Source organism: Lonchura striata, chromosome 1A (genome assembly GCF_050655825.1).
Source record: "Lonchura striata isolate lonStrDom1 chromosome 1A, ASM5065582v1, whole genome shotgun sequence".
Classification (NCBI taxonomy): domain Eukaryota; kingdom Metazoa; phylum Chordata; class Aves; order Passeriformes; family Estrildidae; genus Lonchura; species Lonchura striata.
Genome location: NC_140741.1, coordinates 40,450,301 through 40,465,842, shown reverse-complemented (window position 1 = coordinate 40,465,842; position 15,542 = coordinate 40,450,301). Strand labels below are relative to the sequence as shown.

At 34.5% G+C, this 15,542-nt stretch overlaps 1 protein-coding gene across 3 annotated transcripts in view; it reads right to left on the bottom strand.

Moving 5' to 3' along the window:
* Positions 1 to 2,039: 2,039 nt before the first annotated feature.
* The window catches only part of IMMP2L (inner mitochondrial membrane peptidase subunit 2), a 405,909-nt gene continuing 392,406 nt past the window's right edge, over positions 2,040 to 15,542 (bottom strand). For all 3 annotated transcript variants that reach the window (XM_021545266.4, XM_085568335.1, XM_085568334.1), the window contains one exon: positions 2,040 to 3,032. In XM_021545266.4, coding sequence (XP_021400941.1) covers positions 2,913 to 3,032 — 120 coding nt within the window. In that variant the 3' untranslated portion in view covers positions 2,040 to 2,912. The remainder of the gene's footprint in view (positions 3,033 to 15,542) is intronic.

Sequence of the window (15,542 nt, the reverse complement as noted above, 5' to 3'; positions counted from 1 at the left end):
TTCCTTAGATGCTAATTAGAGGAAAATGGTACATAAGGGTACTGTAATACTGTTAGGCTAAAGAATCATAATTATCAGTCTAAAGGAATTAGATATTGATGCAACTGCCTGCCCAGCATCAAAGGCACCACCAAGTTTACCAAGCACAGAAGAGCTAATCAGAGAATGTGTAAAATAGCCGATGTGGACCTCAGGTCTGGTTCATCTATTCATCTGTTTCCAACAGGCCTGATAAAAAAAATTTAAAGTCTTGCAATAAAAAATAATCTATTCAAGTGTTTCATTATTTTTTATAATTATTTCTTTATGTCTAATCTAACAGTCCAGGCATTGCATTATAAATTTATTAGTTCTTCTCCCACACATTATGAATTTGGAGAACTAATGATTGTCTTGCATTTCACAACAATCTTTCATCATTTTGAAGCCTGTCTCAGACTCTGAAGACTAAATGACAAACCCAGGTCCTTCCAACATTTCTCATAGGAGATTGTTTTTTGGTTCCTCTCTATTTTTGTTGTGTCTTTCTAAATATTCCAGTTGTCCTCATTGTTTTTTGTATCTGGCACCTAAAATCATACCCTACATGAATGTAGAAGGGATATTGTTTGCTGTGTTTACAGCCTGTACTGCTCTTTACAAAGCGTGTACTTTCCTTGTTCAGCATATTGTTGCTTCATGCTTAACTACAATTCACTATAATGTCTAAATTTTCTTTTAGCATAATCCAGTATGTATATGGGTAATTATTGCACCAGACTCTCTGCTCATCATTATCAAATTCAGATGACTGCACTCTAATACCATTCTCTGAAGTTGCATCAGTCTTTACAACCATCTCCAGACTTAATAGGGATATTCTCTATTCCATAATTTCATCATGTATATTCTACAACATTTACATATAAATACATGAATATTTATAAATATATGTATGCAAATATAGATTAATAAATATTCCTTTAGGCATGTCACAGTTGATTACTTGGGACATTGAAACTTCCTGTAAACTAGCCTGTATAAATTATGTAATAATGAGCTGGTCTTCACACAAAGGAGCCCAAAAGAACAATGGAAGCAGTGGGAAGCCAAATAACACCACGATTTAACTCCTTTGTGTCTATTAGAGGAGTCATCAAACTGTGAAACTCTCACCTCACAGCTATGAAGGAGTACTGAGGCTCCTGGACCTACCTCACTGGGTACAACCAACACCAGGAGTCAGAGAGGCTGGCTGGGTTGGCTGGCAGACTTGCCCACGGGTACAGGTTTTGCTGTGGAGTGCACGGCAGAGCATTTCTGTACTGCACAAGATTTTTTGTGGTGTTTAGGGGATCAAAGTCAGTGAAATGGGGATGGTTTGGGGAGGATCAATATGGAAAAATATAGACAAAAGAGTACCATTTTTAACCCTGTCCAAGCTGTGGGAGACAGTGTCAAGGATTTTACTGAAGTCCATGTAAATATCCACAATTTTTCTATCATCCACTAGGAAGGTTATCTGGTCATAAAATGATATCAGGTTGGTCAAACAGGACCTGCTGTTCTTAAACCCATGCTGGCTCAGCCTGACCCCCTGGTTGGCCATGTGATCACATTCAAGATAATCTGTTGTATAATGTTCCCCAGCACCAGGGCAGGCTCACAGGCGTGTAGCTCCCTGGATTCTCCTTCTGTCCCTGAATAATTCCGAGTTTACTGCAATAACACCCAAGCAAACTGCATTAGTCTAACTAAGAGAGTTCAGAGACCTGTAGAACACCTTTTTGGAACAAAGAAAGATCCTGACACGTAAAGTATTCCAAGTCTACAGAGCAGGAGTATTTAAGAAGAAAGATAGTAATAGATAATTTTCATAGTGATTGAAGCTATCATCTAACTCACAAAGCAAATATATGTGTTCAAAGAGCTGTAGACTTGATGATTGCATGTTTTTAGCTGAAAGTGTTTAAAGATCTTTTGTGTGGTTTGTTAGATTTTTTTTAGCACTAGCCTATGTGAAGTAATATTCAATAAATATGAACAAAGGCTGGCTCATATTGATTTGTCATTGAAAATGTGTAATTTTCCAAGTTTTTTTCACTTACAATGTATGCAGATTTACTACCTATTCACAGAGTATATTATAATAATAACTATATACTAGAATATTAATCACATATTTCTTATCTAATTACATAGTTTCAAAGAAATGTGGCAATCAGTACTAACAAAGATTTACTCTACTAAAAAAATTAATTAAATACTGTCTTCAAATAATGCAATATCATTTGTACAATTTGACTGAATATCTAATTCAGAAAGATATACAGGGAATATTTATATAAAACTATTTTTATCCTGAAAAAGAAAATAGAAATAAGTAATAGGCACTCAGTTTAATAACAGAAATAAGCTTCATTAAAAACTTTTCACCTACAGAAGTACTGATTCCTCATTACTAATAATTATAGGACAATTCAAAGTATATATGTTTTGGGTGTTTTTTTCCTTTTTTCATATGCAATCAATATTAATCATTTCCATGCAGAATGTAAAAGATCAAAATAGTTTATTGAAGGTTTTAATAATTTCTTGTCCAGAGAAGCACAGGTACAGACATAAGCCAAGCATGTTACCGCTTCCAGAAAGAAAATGAACATTCAGTTCCTCTACAACCAATTATTTCAAACTGAATTAATATACAATGCCCTAATGTTGGGAATTTTTAAAACCCATCAAACAATAGAACAGACGAGCAAAAGAAACATGAAGAATTTCTGGTGGCATTGTAACATTTAGATGTCACATGTATTTATTGACATGACACTGATGTCAGAGGACATGGCAAAGCTCTTACAGATCATGGTATAACCACTGCAACTCTTTCTGGTTGAACTTCGTGTCACTGTTTTCCTGCCTGAGTGTTCAGATCACTCCTGCTCCCTGTGGAGCGGTTTGCGCTCCGGAGGAAGCATCGGCTGTAACTTCTGCCAGCGTTGTGGAGGCCAGAGAATATGAGTGGCTCGGGCATGTAGAAGTCCAAGAGAAACCTACAACCAAAATATAAACCACAGGTGTTATTAGGTAATGCAAATAAATCAGTAGTGAAAAATACAAAGCATGTAATGATTTGTTGGAGCAGTGGGAGGATACAAAGCAGAAGAATAAATACTCTCTCATGCATGTAATGAGGGGGAAAGAAAATGTCTTTAGTAACAATGTCTTTTTCTTTTTTTGATAAACCATTTTTTGGAACTCAAGACGGTTTGCTGAAATGCACTGTCTGTAACACAGAACTAGTAATGTTGTTTTTTTTTTTCAAGGGAAAAAAAGCTGTTTAAAATAGGTGAGGCATAATCTACCTAAAGCTTTTTTGGTTATTAGTTATTCTAGATAGATCCAGAAAACAAAGTTTAAGTATCTATTTTGAATAAGTTCAACAGAATCTGTGTCTTGGATTTGAGCCCTGTGTACTAACCACACCAGGATAGTGGCTTTTTTAAACCTGCTATGTTTACTCTTTATCACTCTCCTTCAAAACACCATTTTGTCTTCAACCAAAAATGAAAATTCCTGTGAATTGTAAAGATTTCCCTGAGGATGCAAATGTATTTCTCTACAGACCAAAAACTTTTGAAGTGCTAAGACTACTTAAACCTGATTAATATGTTTTGCAAACATGTTTTATCATCTTATTATTTGTTATTATTTACTTCAGTAATTTAACTTCAATAAATCAAAATAAAATTAAATTTTGATATTGCTTATAAATGAATCAGAGATAACATAGTATAGAAAACAGAATTGCTTAGAAAATCTTAAGTAAATTATAAAAAAGACCCTTTTCATATATGGTATGAAAATGGCTAGACTAAGAGTAAGAATATAACAGTTACAATTTCAGACTGAGATAAGACAGTCCATACTTAAGTCATTTTGTATGGAGTTCATCTCAGTTAATTTGAAAAGCCTGCAGCATAAGTTATTTGTTTAGACTTGTAGAGAAAATAGCACATAATAAGCATCCAGCACCAACAGAAGTTATAAACAGGACACAATCATGGTTAGAAATACTGGAATGTCTGTGTCTGTGAAGAGATTGAATAATTCAGACTCCTAAACAGAAAACAGTGTTATAATGGTTATAATGGCAACAGAATTAGCAATGGCATGGATTAAAAAATGCAGAGGCTTTATTTGACTCTTATGTAATTATTTCTCATAAGAACAAGGAAACATTTATGATATTATCCTAAAGAATTTTTTAAGATACAAAGGAAATGCTTTTCAGTATGTGCAGCATTACATCATACTTGCATACATTATACAGGATACAGAAGTCACCAGAAGAAAAATAGAAAACTTGTTAAAAAAATAACAATGGGAGCGAAGTCCAACACAGGTAATTGATCATAAACAAACAGTGTAGTCTCTATACTCCATACTAGGAACCACCGAAGGAAAAATGTATACTTGCTTTATTCTTATATTTCAATGACCTGGTACCAGCTGTTGTAAGAGCCAGGAATGAAATGGATTTTGAACTTGTACTTTGCAGCTTGAATTCTTATGTAAACTCAGTTGCATTCCATTTCTCATTAAAAAAAAAAAAAAGTGATTTTAGTAAGCAGGTAATTCAGCATTTCATGCAAACAGACACCAAATAGGCCCCTAGGAATATCTTCAGCTAATTTTCTTGATTTAATTTCATAGGATTAATATATATGCACCAGTCTCTCTACTACATAATCAAATCAGTGAAGCTGAAGTGGTATATATCTAATTCCATATTCTGTAGCTTGATGAAGCAGGTGCTGAATTACTTGAATATAATTTGGTTATTTAATAACCCATGATATCTAAAAGAATCTGAAGTGGATCACTGAATTAAAGTCTAGCATTATATTTCACTTGCTTGATCCCTTGCAGGGACCACTTTTTTTCCCAGATCCGTAGCAGCTGTTTTTCCTACATTTAAGCAAAGGACATGCTTCTAAGTGACAACTCTTTTTCAATAGCATTGAGCAACAATTTTTAATGTCTTGACACACTTTTTTGCAGTTTGGTTGATATTTATGGAATTCACAACATCCTTTATCTTAATTAGCCCATAAAGTGGGCTTCAAATGTAATATTACCATGTTGGATTTTTTTCCCTGAGCATACAGCATGATAGCACACACATTACAGGCTGCTGCCAAAATATAAAACCACAGCAAATCTCACAGCTGCATATAAAATGTGACAGCATTAGTACAGAGAAAAAAATGTTAGAATACTCTTTCCAAACACAAATAACATCTCATTTTCAAAGCTCTGTGTTTTTCTCAGTACATTGCTTGTTACTGATATCAGCAGGAGGTCTGCAAACAGACTGAGAATACAATAAATGAATCAAAACATGTTTTAAGCTGAAGCTGGGAATAATTTTACCCAGAGGATTATTTCCACTGACCATCATCTGCCTTGAAACTAATAAAGAAGTCTTCTTCCTATAAACATGATTTACAACATGACTAGAGTTAAAAAGGAAAAACAGATATTGTTGGGTGATGGAAGCCTTTTCTAAATAACAAATTACACTGATACTATAGGACTTCTTTCATAATAACTTAAAGGTTCACTTTAAAAGCACCTTGATGTTTGACTTCTGCAAACAACCATAATAACTTTTTTCCATTGCCTATTATTATTCTGTACTTACCACAGCAGCCATGAATTTCACTGAGGAAGAACAGAATTGTTCGCAGAGAATAACCTGCCCTTGCTAATGGATTTACCCTTATCAAGGTTAGATATGAATGAACTCAGAAGAGTGAACTAAAAGGCTACACCTTCTGTTGTAACAGTGAAATACTGAAATAATATATTAATTAATCACTTCACTTTATTTTCTCCCTTTACATAAGAAAATAAGTGTATTCCCTTGAAACACTCTCTTAACTATAAGAAAAATCGGTACTTTACTGACATAAATTCTTTGAGGAATGTGTTTCCTTTCCAAGAAGATTCCAGAGATACCAGCAATTAAATAGCTGGGAGTTATTTCTACATTATGACCTATTTGTTATTCTTGCTGTGGCAACAACAGACACTATATTGAATTGAATCCATATTATTGCACCTAAGCTGAGCTGTTTAAACTTTTTTAAAATCTTTGAATATTAAGTTGAACAACTAAGAAGTCACTTCATTAACACAGTAATTTTATCTGCAAAGTAAGTTTTGAATTAATAATACTGTTTTGACACTGTTACTGTGCTAAAAGCATATTTCCTCAGTGGCTGGTTGTTGTTAGTATGTTAGCTATATGGAAACTGATTAGTTTTGGCACTGCATAAGGAAAAGATAAGCCTAAGACTGATAGTGCTATCTGCAGTGGTACTTAGAACAATCTTGCTCATTTTGTCCTAATAGACTTGGATAAACCACCTTTATTAGTATGAAGTCTTACAATAATATTACATCCTCTGGTTCTAAAATACATCATGAAAGTGGGAAAAGTAGTATTCAGACTGTACAAGAGTTTATTCATGTTAGCATACAGGAGCACATCAAAATTTCTGTGGAAATGACAGGTACTCAGTTTAGATCTCAAGAAAAGGGAAAGTCCAAATAACGGTGTGGTTCTGTGCGCTAGTTTTGGCAGGGGTAGAGTTAATTCTCTTCAGCTTGGCTGATATTAGACTGTGTTTTGGACTTGTGCTAAACACAGGATTGATAAGAGATGTTTTTGTTACTGCTGAGCAGGATTTACACAGACTCAAGGCTTTTCCTGCTTTTTGTACTGCCACTGCTACTGACAAGGAGACTGGAGATGCCTGAGATATTGGAAGGAGACACAGCCAGGACACATCCCTCTCCTGACCAAAGGTATATTCCAGACTGTATGACACCATGCTCAGTATGTAAAGCTGGAAAAAGTAGGAAGAAGGGAAGGTTTGGAATGATGGTGTTTGAGTTTCCAAGTCACCATTACATGTGATGGGGCCCTGCTCTCCCTGAGATGGAAGAGGAAAGCAGTGAATTATTTCCTTGTTTTTCTTTGCTTGTGTAGTAGAAGCATGGCTTTTGCTTCTACTATTAAAGTGTCTTTATCTCAATTCACAACGTTTCTGGCTTTTGCCATTGCAAGTGTGTCCCAGATTCTGCTGATGGGGGAGTGGACAAGCAATTGTGTGCAGCTGAGTTGCTGGCTGGCATGAAATTACCACACCCTAAGGGTATTCTGAACTTTTCCAGAGAATGTAAAGTCTACCCAAACAGCTAAATTCACATGTAACTCCCAGTCATGAGTTCACTTTGGTTTAGGAACATTCCCCATAGATTTTTCTCTTGCTTTTTTCCTTAAGCCTTTTTTATTTTGTTGCACCTTAAACAGCCAAGATTTCAAATTTTGTAACAAGTCTGAAACAACTAAGAATACCATTAAATATACCCTGAGAAAAAGCATTGCAGAATCAAAAAATCCAAACCTTTAAAACTTTAGAAAAAAAAATAGACTTACTAATTTGTCAGTTTTCTATTTGGAAGTAATAACCACAGAATCATAGAACTTGAGATGACTTAGACTGACTAAGACCTCTAAGATGATTGACTCCAACTATTAAGTCACTGTTCACCACTGAACCATATCCCCACATGTCACATGCATATGTATTTTGAATTAACTGCCAGACATATAATAGGAGACAAAAAAAAAAAAAAAAAAAAAAAAAAAAAAAAACACCAAAAAAAAAAACAAGGATGTTACTACAGCTGTATCATAACCCTGCAATTTGGTATAGCCACTGCCAGTAACAACCTGTGGGCATTGTATTGGCTCTGCAAAGCCTCAAAATTAATTTCTCAGGATTTGTCTGAGCTTACCTCTCCTGCCTGGAGTTTTGATTCAGCTTGTTAGCTGCAACAAATTTTCTAATCATCAGGTGACTATGGACTGATTTGTTACAGTTTTGCTTATACCACTTATATTTGCATAATTTTGTGGTGTTTTTACATATACATTAAAAAGTAAATATTCTGCATAGGATGAAATATTTGTGATTTGCAAATAACAATGAGGTATACAGGACTGTAGGCATGGGAAAATAAAAGCAGAGTGAAAGAACCTAGCAATGGTCATTAAAACAACAGACTGTCAAAAAGGTTTTAAGGTGAGCAAAGAGAAAAAAGAATGGAGAATAACAAGGAATATACTAGCACAAAATAAAATATATAGTAAATAGAGACACAAAGTGAAAATCAATAAAGTATAAGGGAGAAAATTTAGAAAAAGTGCTAAATTAGTGGAAATTGAGAAAGAAGAAGTCATTGACATCACAATTCTCCTTGTGAAGAATTCAGGGTGAGAGCAACTCATGAAAGCACTCTTTTCATGTCTTTTTAAGGAGGATGGATACTGCCAAGCTTGGGACCCAAAGGGGCAGTATAACCACTGAGACAAGGATAGATACTTGAAAGTAGATATGTGAGATTTTTAAACCATTTTGATGAGACTTGTGTATTAATTTAATCATTTCTAGTGCAAAGGGTACTATCATGCTCTGAATTAACCCGATTAACAATCAGTAAAATGCTGTAAAATGTGATTGTCTTAGGTTGGAAATGGGGGTGTGTATTCTATTCCTGTCTGATGGGGCAGTTATCTTCTGTTAATTGGGCAGTTTTCTTTATCTCTTCCACAACCCATCCTCCTTCCAGGAGATATCTTCTGTTAATGGACCATTGATGTGTCACTGAATGAATGATAAAATTACATCACCCCACTGAGAGATGCTCTGCCCAGAGGGAGGAGCCAAGCATCCCTACCTGGATATAATCTGAGCTCTGGAAGACCACAGCCAGCCTTTTCTACTGGATTCCCAGAGTAGTTGTCTCCACTGGATTCCCAGAGGAAGACCAGGCCCATCTACACCAATGCTGGACTCTCAGAGGAAACCTACACCCTTCTACAGGATCCCTGCTCCAAGAGAACCACACCTGTCACTCCAGGAGGACTGCAGACACCAGCTAATCAGACTGCTTCCAACACCTTAACCCACAGGGTGTCAGGTGATATTCTGACTCTGTCAGTGGATTTTGTTTTGTTTGTACTATCACATTTGCATTTTTAGTTTTACTAGTAAAGAACTGTTATTTCTATTCTCATATCTTTGCCTGATAGCCTTTTTAATTTCAACATTATAATAATTTGGAGGGAGGGGGTTTACATTTTCCATGTTGTAGGAGACTCCTGCATTCCTTAGCAGACACCTGTCCTTTCAAACCAAGACAGTGATTTTAATGCAGCTGTGACTTGGTGACTTCTTCTATAATGGAACTTTCCTGGTTTGCTCACAACAAAGTTTTGACTGGAACATTATGTAACTTTTAATTTTTTTTTCCAAGGCTGCATAAATTCTCACTAAGTGTTGCACAGTAAAGAAAAGCTATCTTTCTTTTCCTCATTGGTATTTCTTTTCATGTTTTTCTGAAACCAAAATGGTGATTTTGGTGAAATGTTTATAAACACATTTCACTATTTATTTCGTTAAAAAAAACTCCAAAACAATCAAAATTAGAAAATCAAATGGACTGTTTCGTGATTTCCTCACAATGTATTTTGACTTAGGGGGATAGTGACTGAAATTTTAGTTATAAAAATAAAAACATTATAATAATAAAAACATTAAATATACATGAAGCATTTGCATCTTTGTAACAGATAATGTAATAATCACATTACAAAGTGAAAAATTAGAAATCTTGGACTATGTAGATCAGTCACAGAAGATAATAAACAAAGGAAATATGAAGAAAATAATAAAGCACAGCACTTAACATTGAGTCAACACAAAAATCCTTCTGAGACTGTACTAGGAAAAGTACTTGGGTATTAATATACTTCTGAAGAAGAAAGATGATAGTATTTCATAATATTTCAGCCTAGCAAACAGTCAACACTTGTGTCTTCCTGCTTCATTAATAAATGTCTAAATTGTGCAAATCCCCTGAAATACCACTGAAAGAGAACAATAATAGCTACTGAAAAAAAAACCTAGAAATAGATCTAAACTACAAGTGTCACACTACCTATGTACTTGAAAAATTTCATCAACAGTGACTACAATTTAAAAGGCCAATTCCTGGTTTTGTAGTCACTTTTGTTTTAGTTCTTCATATTCTAGCAATATTACACAGGTCTCTCAAGTGTCATGGCCAATGATAAACATGCAAACACAAAAAAACTAACATTTTTTCACATCAAAAGAAGATAAAGCAATAGAAACAATCACAGTGTTTCAAATTGTGCTTTTTGTTCTCTGATGTAATATAGCCTCATATTTTTTTCCTTCACATGGATAGACTTTATACATAGATTTTCACATGGCACTATGGAACATCAGCTATATGAAATTTCCTTTTCAAATTTTCTGTTTCATAACACAAACTCATTGGGGCTGGTGAGGAGTAATTCTGGAGCAGCAGAGGTCTATTCAGACTATGTTTTGCTGGCTGGATACTTGCCAGTTTGAAGAGAGGCTCTGAAATATGCCAATACATATAAGATGAAAAATCCTCCAATATGGAAGGCATAGAGTTTCAAGAAAATTTTCCAGATCTAATAGTTCATTGCCCCACTACCCATATTCCATCAGCCAATCAGCTGTAATTTGATGATACTGTTATTTTTAAAGACTGGGAATGGCAAATAAACTTTGTAAGGGGACCAGGCTAATGAAAAAGTTGAGAAGTTGTTCAAAAATATTTCAGCCCTCAAAATCCAAAGAAATCCTTAAATAGAAACACCTATGCAACTACCCAGCATTTCAGCTATAACCCTAAGAAAAATATAAAGCCTGGAACAGCTATCTGTGTCAAATTAGACTGCATGACTTTAAAAAGGTTGTGGCACTGGGTTTTGATATTAGATGGTAGCTGTAAAACGGTCTCACAGCGAATTGTCCCAGTAAATTAATCTCTCAAAAAAATCCATACTTTAATAGAAAGAAAACATGATTGCTATTACATTTCATCTTTTGTACATGGTTGAAGCTTGAAACAAGTACTATCAAGTGCAGTAGTAGGAAAAGAGCACAATAAAAATAAAATCCTGTGGATTACAGTAAAATCCCAGAGAAACCACTTCCTCTAGTAGAAATATCTGTGATAATGAACAGTGACAGAAGAAACAAATATCCTTCACCTCCTTCTTTTATGAACCCAAGAATAACACAAATATTAGAATCAATAAATTATTTTGTAAATAAACTAATACGAGAATACATGTTCTTTAATTTATATCAGCTCGCAGAAGTTTGAGGTAAGGTGCCAATTAGGTCATGAATACAAAAAGTGATAGATTTCTTTCTAATACATAGCAAAGTGCCAGCATATTCATTGTTTTCTTCTTGTAACTGAGGAAATCAGTCCTTAAAGAGCCACACAGATCTAGTGACAAGGAAAAGAATGCAGCCCATTAATTTTGTTACTAAGTGTTCCATTACAGTTCCATTAGTTTGATAGCTGAAACAGCAGCTCCAGATATAGATAAAACATGCCATATGCGTTTTCTTTCACAGAACTAGTATATAATCAGTCAAGGTTTGTATTAGTCATCAAATTTAGAAGTGCTCGTTTAGATAGAAAATATCTTTTTAAAATCTGAAAAAATATAAATGACAATTATTTTATTTTAAGAAAGTCTTAAACAGAGAAAATATACAACTAAAAATGATGCACATATCAATTATATGCACAGACAAAACCACAAAAAAATGTACAAGAGAGAGATTTATTTCAAATGCAATGGTTGATTCCTTTCCCAGAATTAATAAAATTCCCAGAATAAAAAAAAAATTTAGCATGGAATAGCTGTGTGACATTACTGTAAAAATTGTGACTGTACCCATCCAACACGGTTTTGCAATTTAAGCTATTCAGAAAATAAGAGGTGAGCACTGCATTGTAATGATAACTCAGGTTATTGATTGAATTGAAAAAATGTACTAAATATCAAAATATTTTTCTATCATGTCTATATGCTTATTTAAACCTAAAGTTACCAAAGAGGAAAAGGAAGGAAAAGGTCACTGAAAACAGAATGTATTTCATATATGAGATTTCTTTACAGTTAAATGTGCAGAAAAAGACTAGCTAACATTGAACCATAATTGAAATTCAAAGTAGTGCAGATTTAAAGGAATTCAGTATAAAGTAGTGCATCACTTATTCATCTCTTGAAGAAATCAACTGTCAATGCCATTACCTAAATTAAATACAGTAACAGGCTTAGTTACTGTTACTTAGTTACTTAGAATTCCATGAACTGAATTCCATTTCAATGCCTTTTCTTGGAATTGTCATGGATATATTATTGAAAAGGCCACTATAGCTAAATAACTCCACTCCTTCAAAGATTTTTCTGTGTTTTCTATTCTCTAAAGACATATTTTTTAAATAGAGGTTAGCATATAGCACAGCAAAACTTTTATTTTTCTTCACTAAGTATAGCAGTCTTAGCAAATACCCTTTCTTGTTTATAATTAATAGAGCCATTATGATAAATTGGTCTACAAAAGGATTTATAAACCAATCCATTATTTATTTTAGATTTCTAGTAATAAAAATGGTAAAGGAATTTGCTTAGTGCACAGTATGAGGTGCTTTGCATGCTGCATATACATAAAAATCCTTTAATAGTTGAAACCTTTTAATATTTCACTGGATGATGCACAAAGCACTTGACTAAATAGGATTGTCACTAAGTCATGTAACTCAACAGAAAAACAAACTATACTAGCAGCTCTCATGAAAGAGACACACATAAAAAAGACATAATACATTTGCAATTCAATATTTTAAGAATTGATAAATCAAGTGGCAGGAAGAAAAGAATTACTAAAACACATTTATTATCTTCACCTAGAAAGTATTAGCTAATTCTAAAATCTATGCATATTAATTATTTAGTAATACATAAACGACTTCAATGTGAATTCGAGTTCAGCCACTTATTATCAGTGCCACCAGTCAGAACAGTGTTAGGCTTAGTGACATTTTTCAGCTTACAACACTGATACATTACAACTTACAACTGCTGTACATTACTAATTAAGTTGATTTCCAGTTTGGTGCCATTGCATGTCATTAATTCCATTCCAGCCTGAAGCTTTGGCAAACCCAGTGGTGCAGTGCAAGGCATTCAAGCACAGGAGTGATCGACTGGCCCCAAGAGCTAACACGCTACCCAGGGACTCAACCCCTCTCACTATGCTGCTCCACCACAGACACCACTCATCCCCACAGGCTAGGCCTCAAGCAGAGGACCATGTCCTCCACTTTATTGCCTCTCCTCTGCAGTCCTCTGTGTATCCAGGAGAACCAAATTCTGCATCCCAGCACTGCTCTGGCCACAGAGATTTACCATGATGCTCTGTGCAATATGGGGAGAGCCCCGGTGCGCTCCTGCTCTGCTTCCACTGCACACTCACAGATAAATCAGACCCTAATGATGAGTGGCTGGTATTCAAAGCTGAGCAAACAAGCTAAAATGACAGGTGAAATTCCATCAATTTTCTCTGGAAATGCACAACTGTGCCAGGGATCATATGCCTGCAAGCTGGGAGAAATGACATTTCAGACTCATTCAGGAGAACTAAAAAGAAGGCAGGGAGTCCTACTGTAGAAAGAAGCAGTAGGATTTAATCTCTAGATACACTCAAATTCTTCTTCAAGACAAGTGATGTGAAAACTCCCCTCATGCTAGTTGCAACTAATTTCTATTCTTCATATACTTTCTAAAAGCTCAGAAAAGTACCTGGTCTCGTGGGTTAAAAATTGGGGCAATTTATGAACTTGGAGAAGTACCTAAATTAAAAAATGTCATGGAGAGTACCTCCACCCACTGATGTCTTTTCTGTCTGTAGAAGTATCTCCAGCCTGAGCAGACCCATCACTGTAATGGTACAGCATTGTGAGTATTTGTGAAAGGTCATAATTTTAAATTTTACTTGGCAGACATGTTACAGTAATTATCAAATGCTGAGGGAAGAAAAAAAAAAAAAGAAAGAAAGGCCAGCAGTAGCCAGAAAAGTTAATTTAAGGGAATCAGTGAAAAATTACCTTTTAATTAAAACAAAAAGGTACAAGACCTTATAATATTACAGCTGTTACTGGGCAAAGCAAGCCTTTCTAAAGCTAAATTGCTCAGAGATTTTCAGGAACAATAGCTTGCATGTACAGCAAACACATCTGTCACCTGACTCAGAATTTCTGTGGGTTTTATTACATCTTTTAGATTTAGTCTGATACAAATGAATTTGTTGCAATACTCTTCATAAAATAATTTTTATTTTCTCTTACCTTAAAAAGACAACTGTTCAATAGACTATTCCACTTAACTAAATATTTCAAAATATCCTACTGTGAGACTTGCCTATATTTTCTTTCAAAATGGCTACAGAAACAGTTTGACTTAAGAAAACATGCTGTTGGTAATATGAGCTATGAAGAGCAACAGGGAGTAAATATTCAATGAGTAGTTAGGATATCAAAATGTCATTAAATAGCTGCATGATATGTTATTAAAATTATAAAAGACTTTTTAATAGAGTTCTTTGTGTGAGGATAGCTAGAGCTCATCTAAATTGGTAAATTTCATCAAGAGAGTTCTGTATACGTAATCTCCTCGAGTTGATTTACTGGAAAAAAACCCTACAGAAATACTTCAAATATATATAAATATTTTTCTCTTCCTTAAAACTATAATAATAGCTATGAATTTAAGAATACAAAGTATTTTCTCTCTTTTCTTTATCTGATTTATTCTGTATTTTTGCTAAAACTGTAGAGAAGATTAAATTTACTAAACTCAGCTTTACTTGGAAAAAAAATCTTGAAAACATTAATATTTTTCTTATTAAATCTTACTATTATTTAGTATTCTGTGTTTATATAATACTGTGACATTTGTCAAAATAGAAGACTTCTTTCTATAATTGTAATCATATAGCTGTCCTTTCACTTCATAACAGAATTTATTATTCAATAATTGACACAATATACTTATGAATATATTTTATCCAGCCTACCTAACTAATCTGCTTCAACTTTTTTTTTTCTTTAGTTCACTTCTGATTAGCTTAAGATAATGGCATAAGAGGTTTTGCAGAGAAAGAAGAGTTTCACAAAAATATAGCAGAAATATAACAAGATACACATCCTTATCAAGATATAACCTTTATCAAATACTGTTGCATTTCTTTCTCGCAATCATGAGTCTACAAGGGCTGCACATGTATTACCTGTGAGGTGACTGTTTAGTTCTCCACAGAAAAGTCCCTCAGTGAAGGAACAATAGTCCTTATGGAGAAGCCAGTTTTATAGAACAGTGACATGACAGATCAAGTCCCCAAGCCTGGCTTGTGCACCAGCAGCCCCAACAGAGAAGAGGCAGGGGACTAGCAGTCACTTCCTTTTAGTTATGGGGACTCCAGAAAAACAAAGAATGGGAGAAGCCCACATATGAGTTCCCTGATTATTATATTTGAGGTTCAGTTAATTGGCCTAAAGAGAGG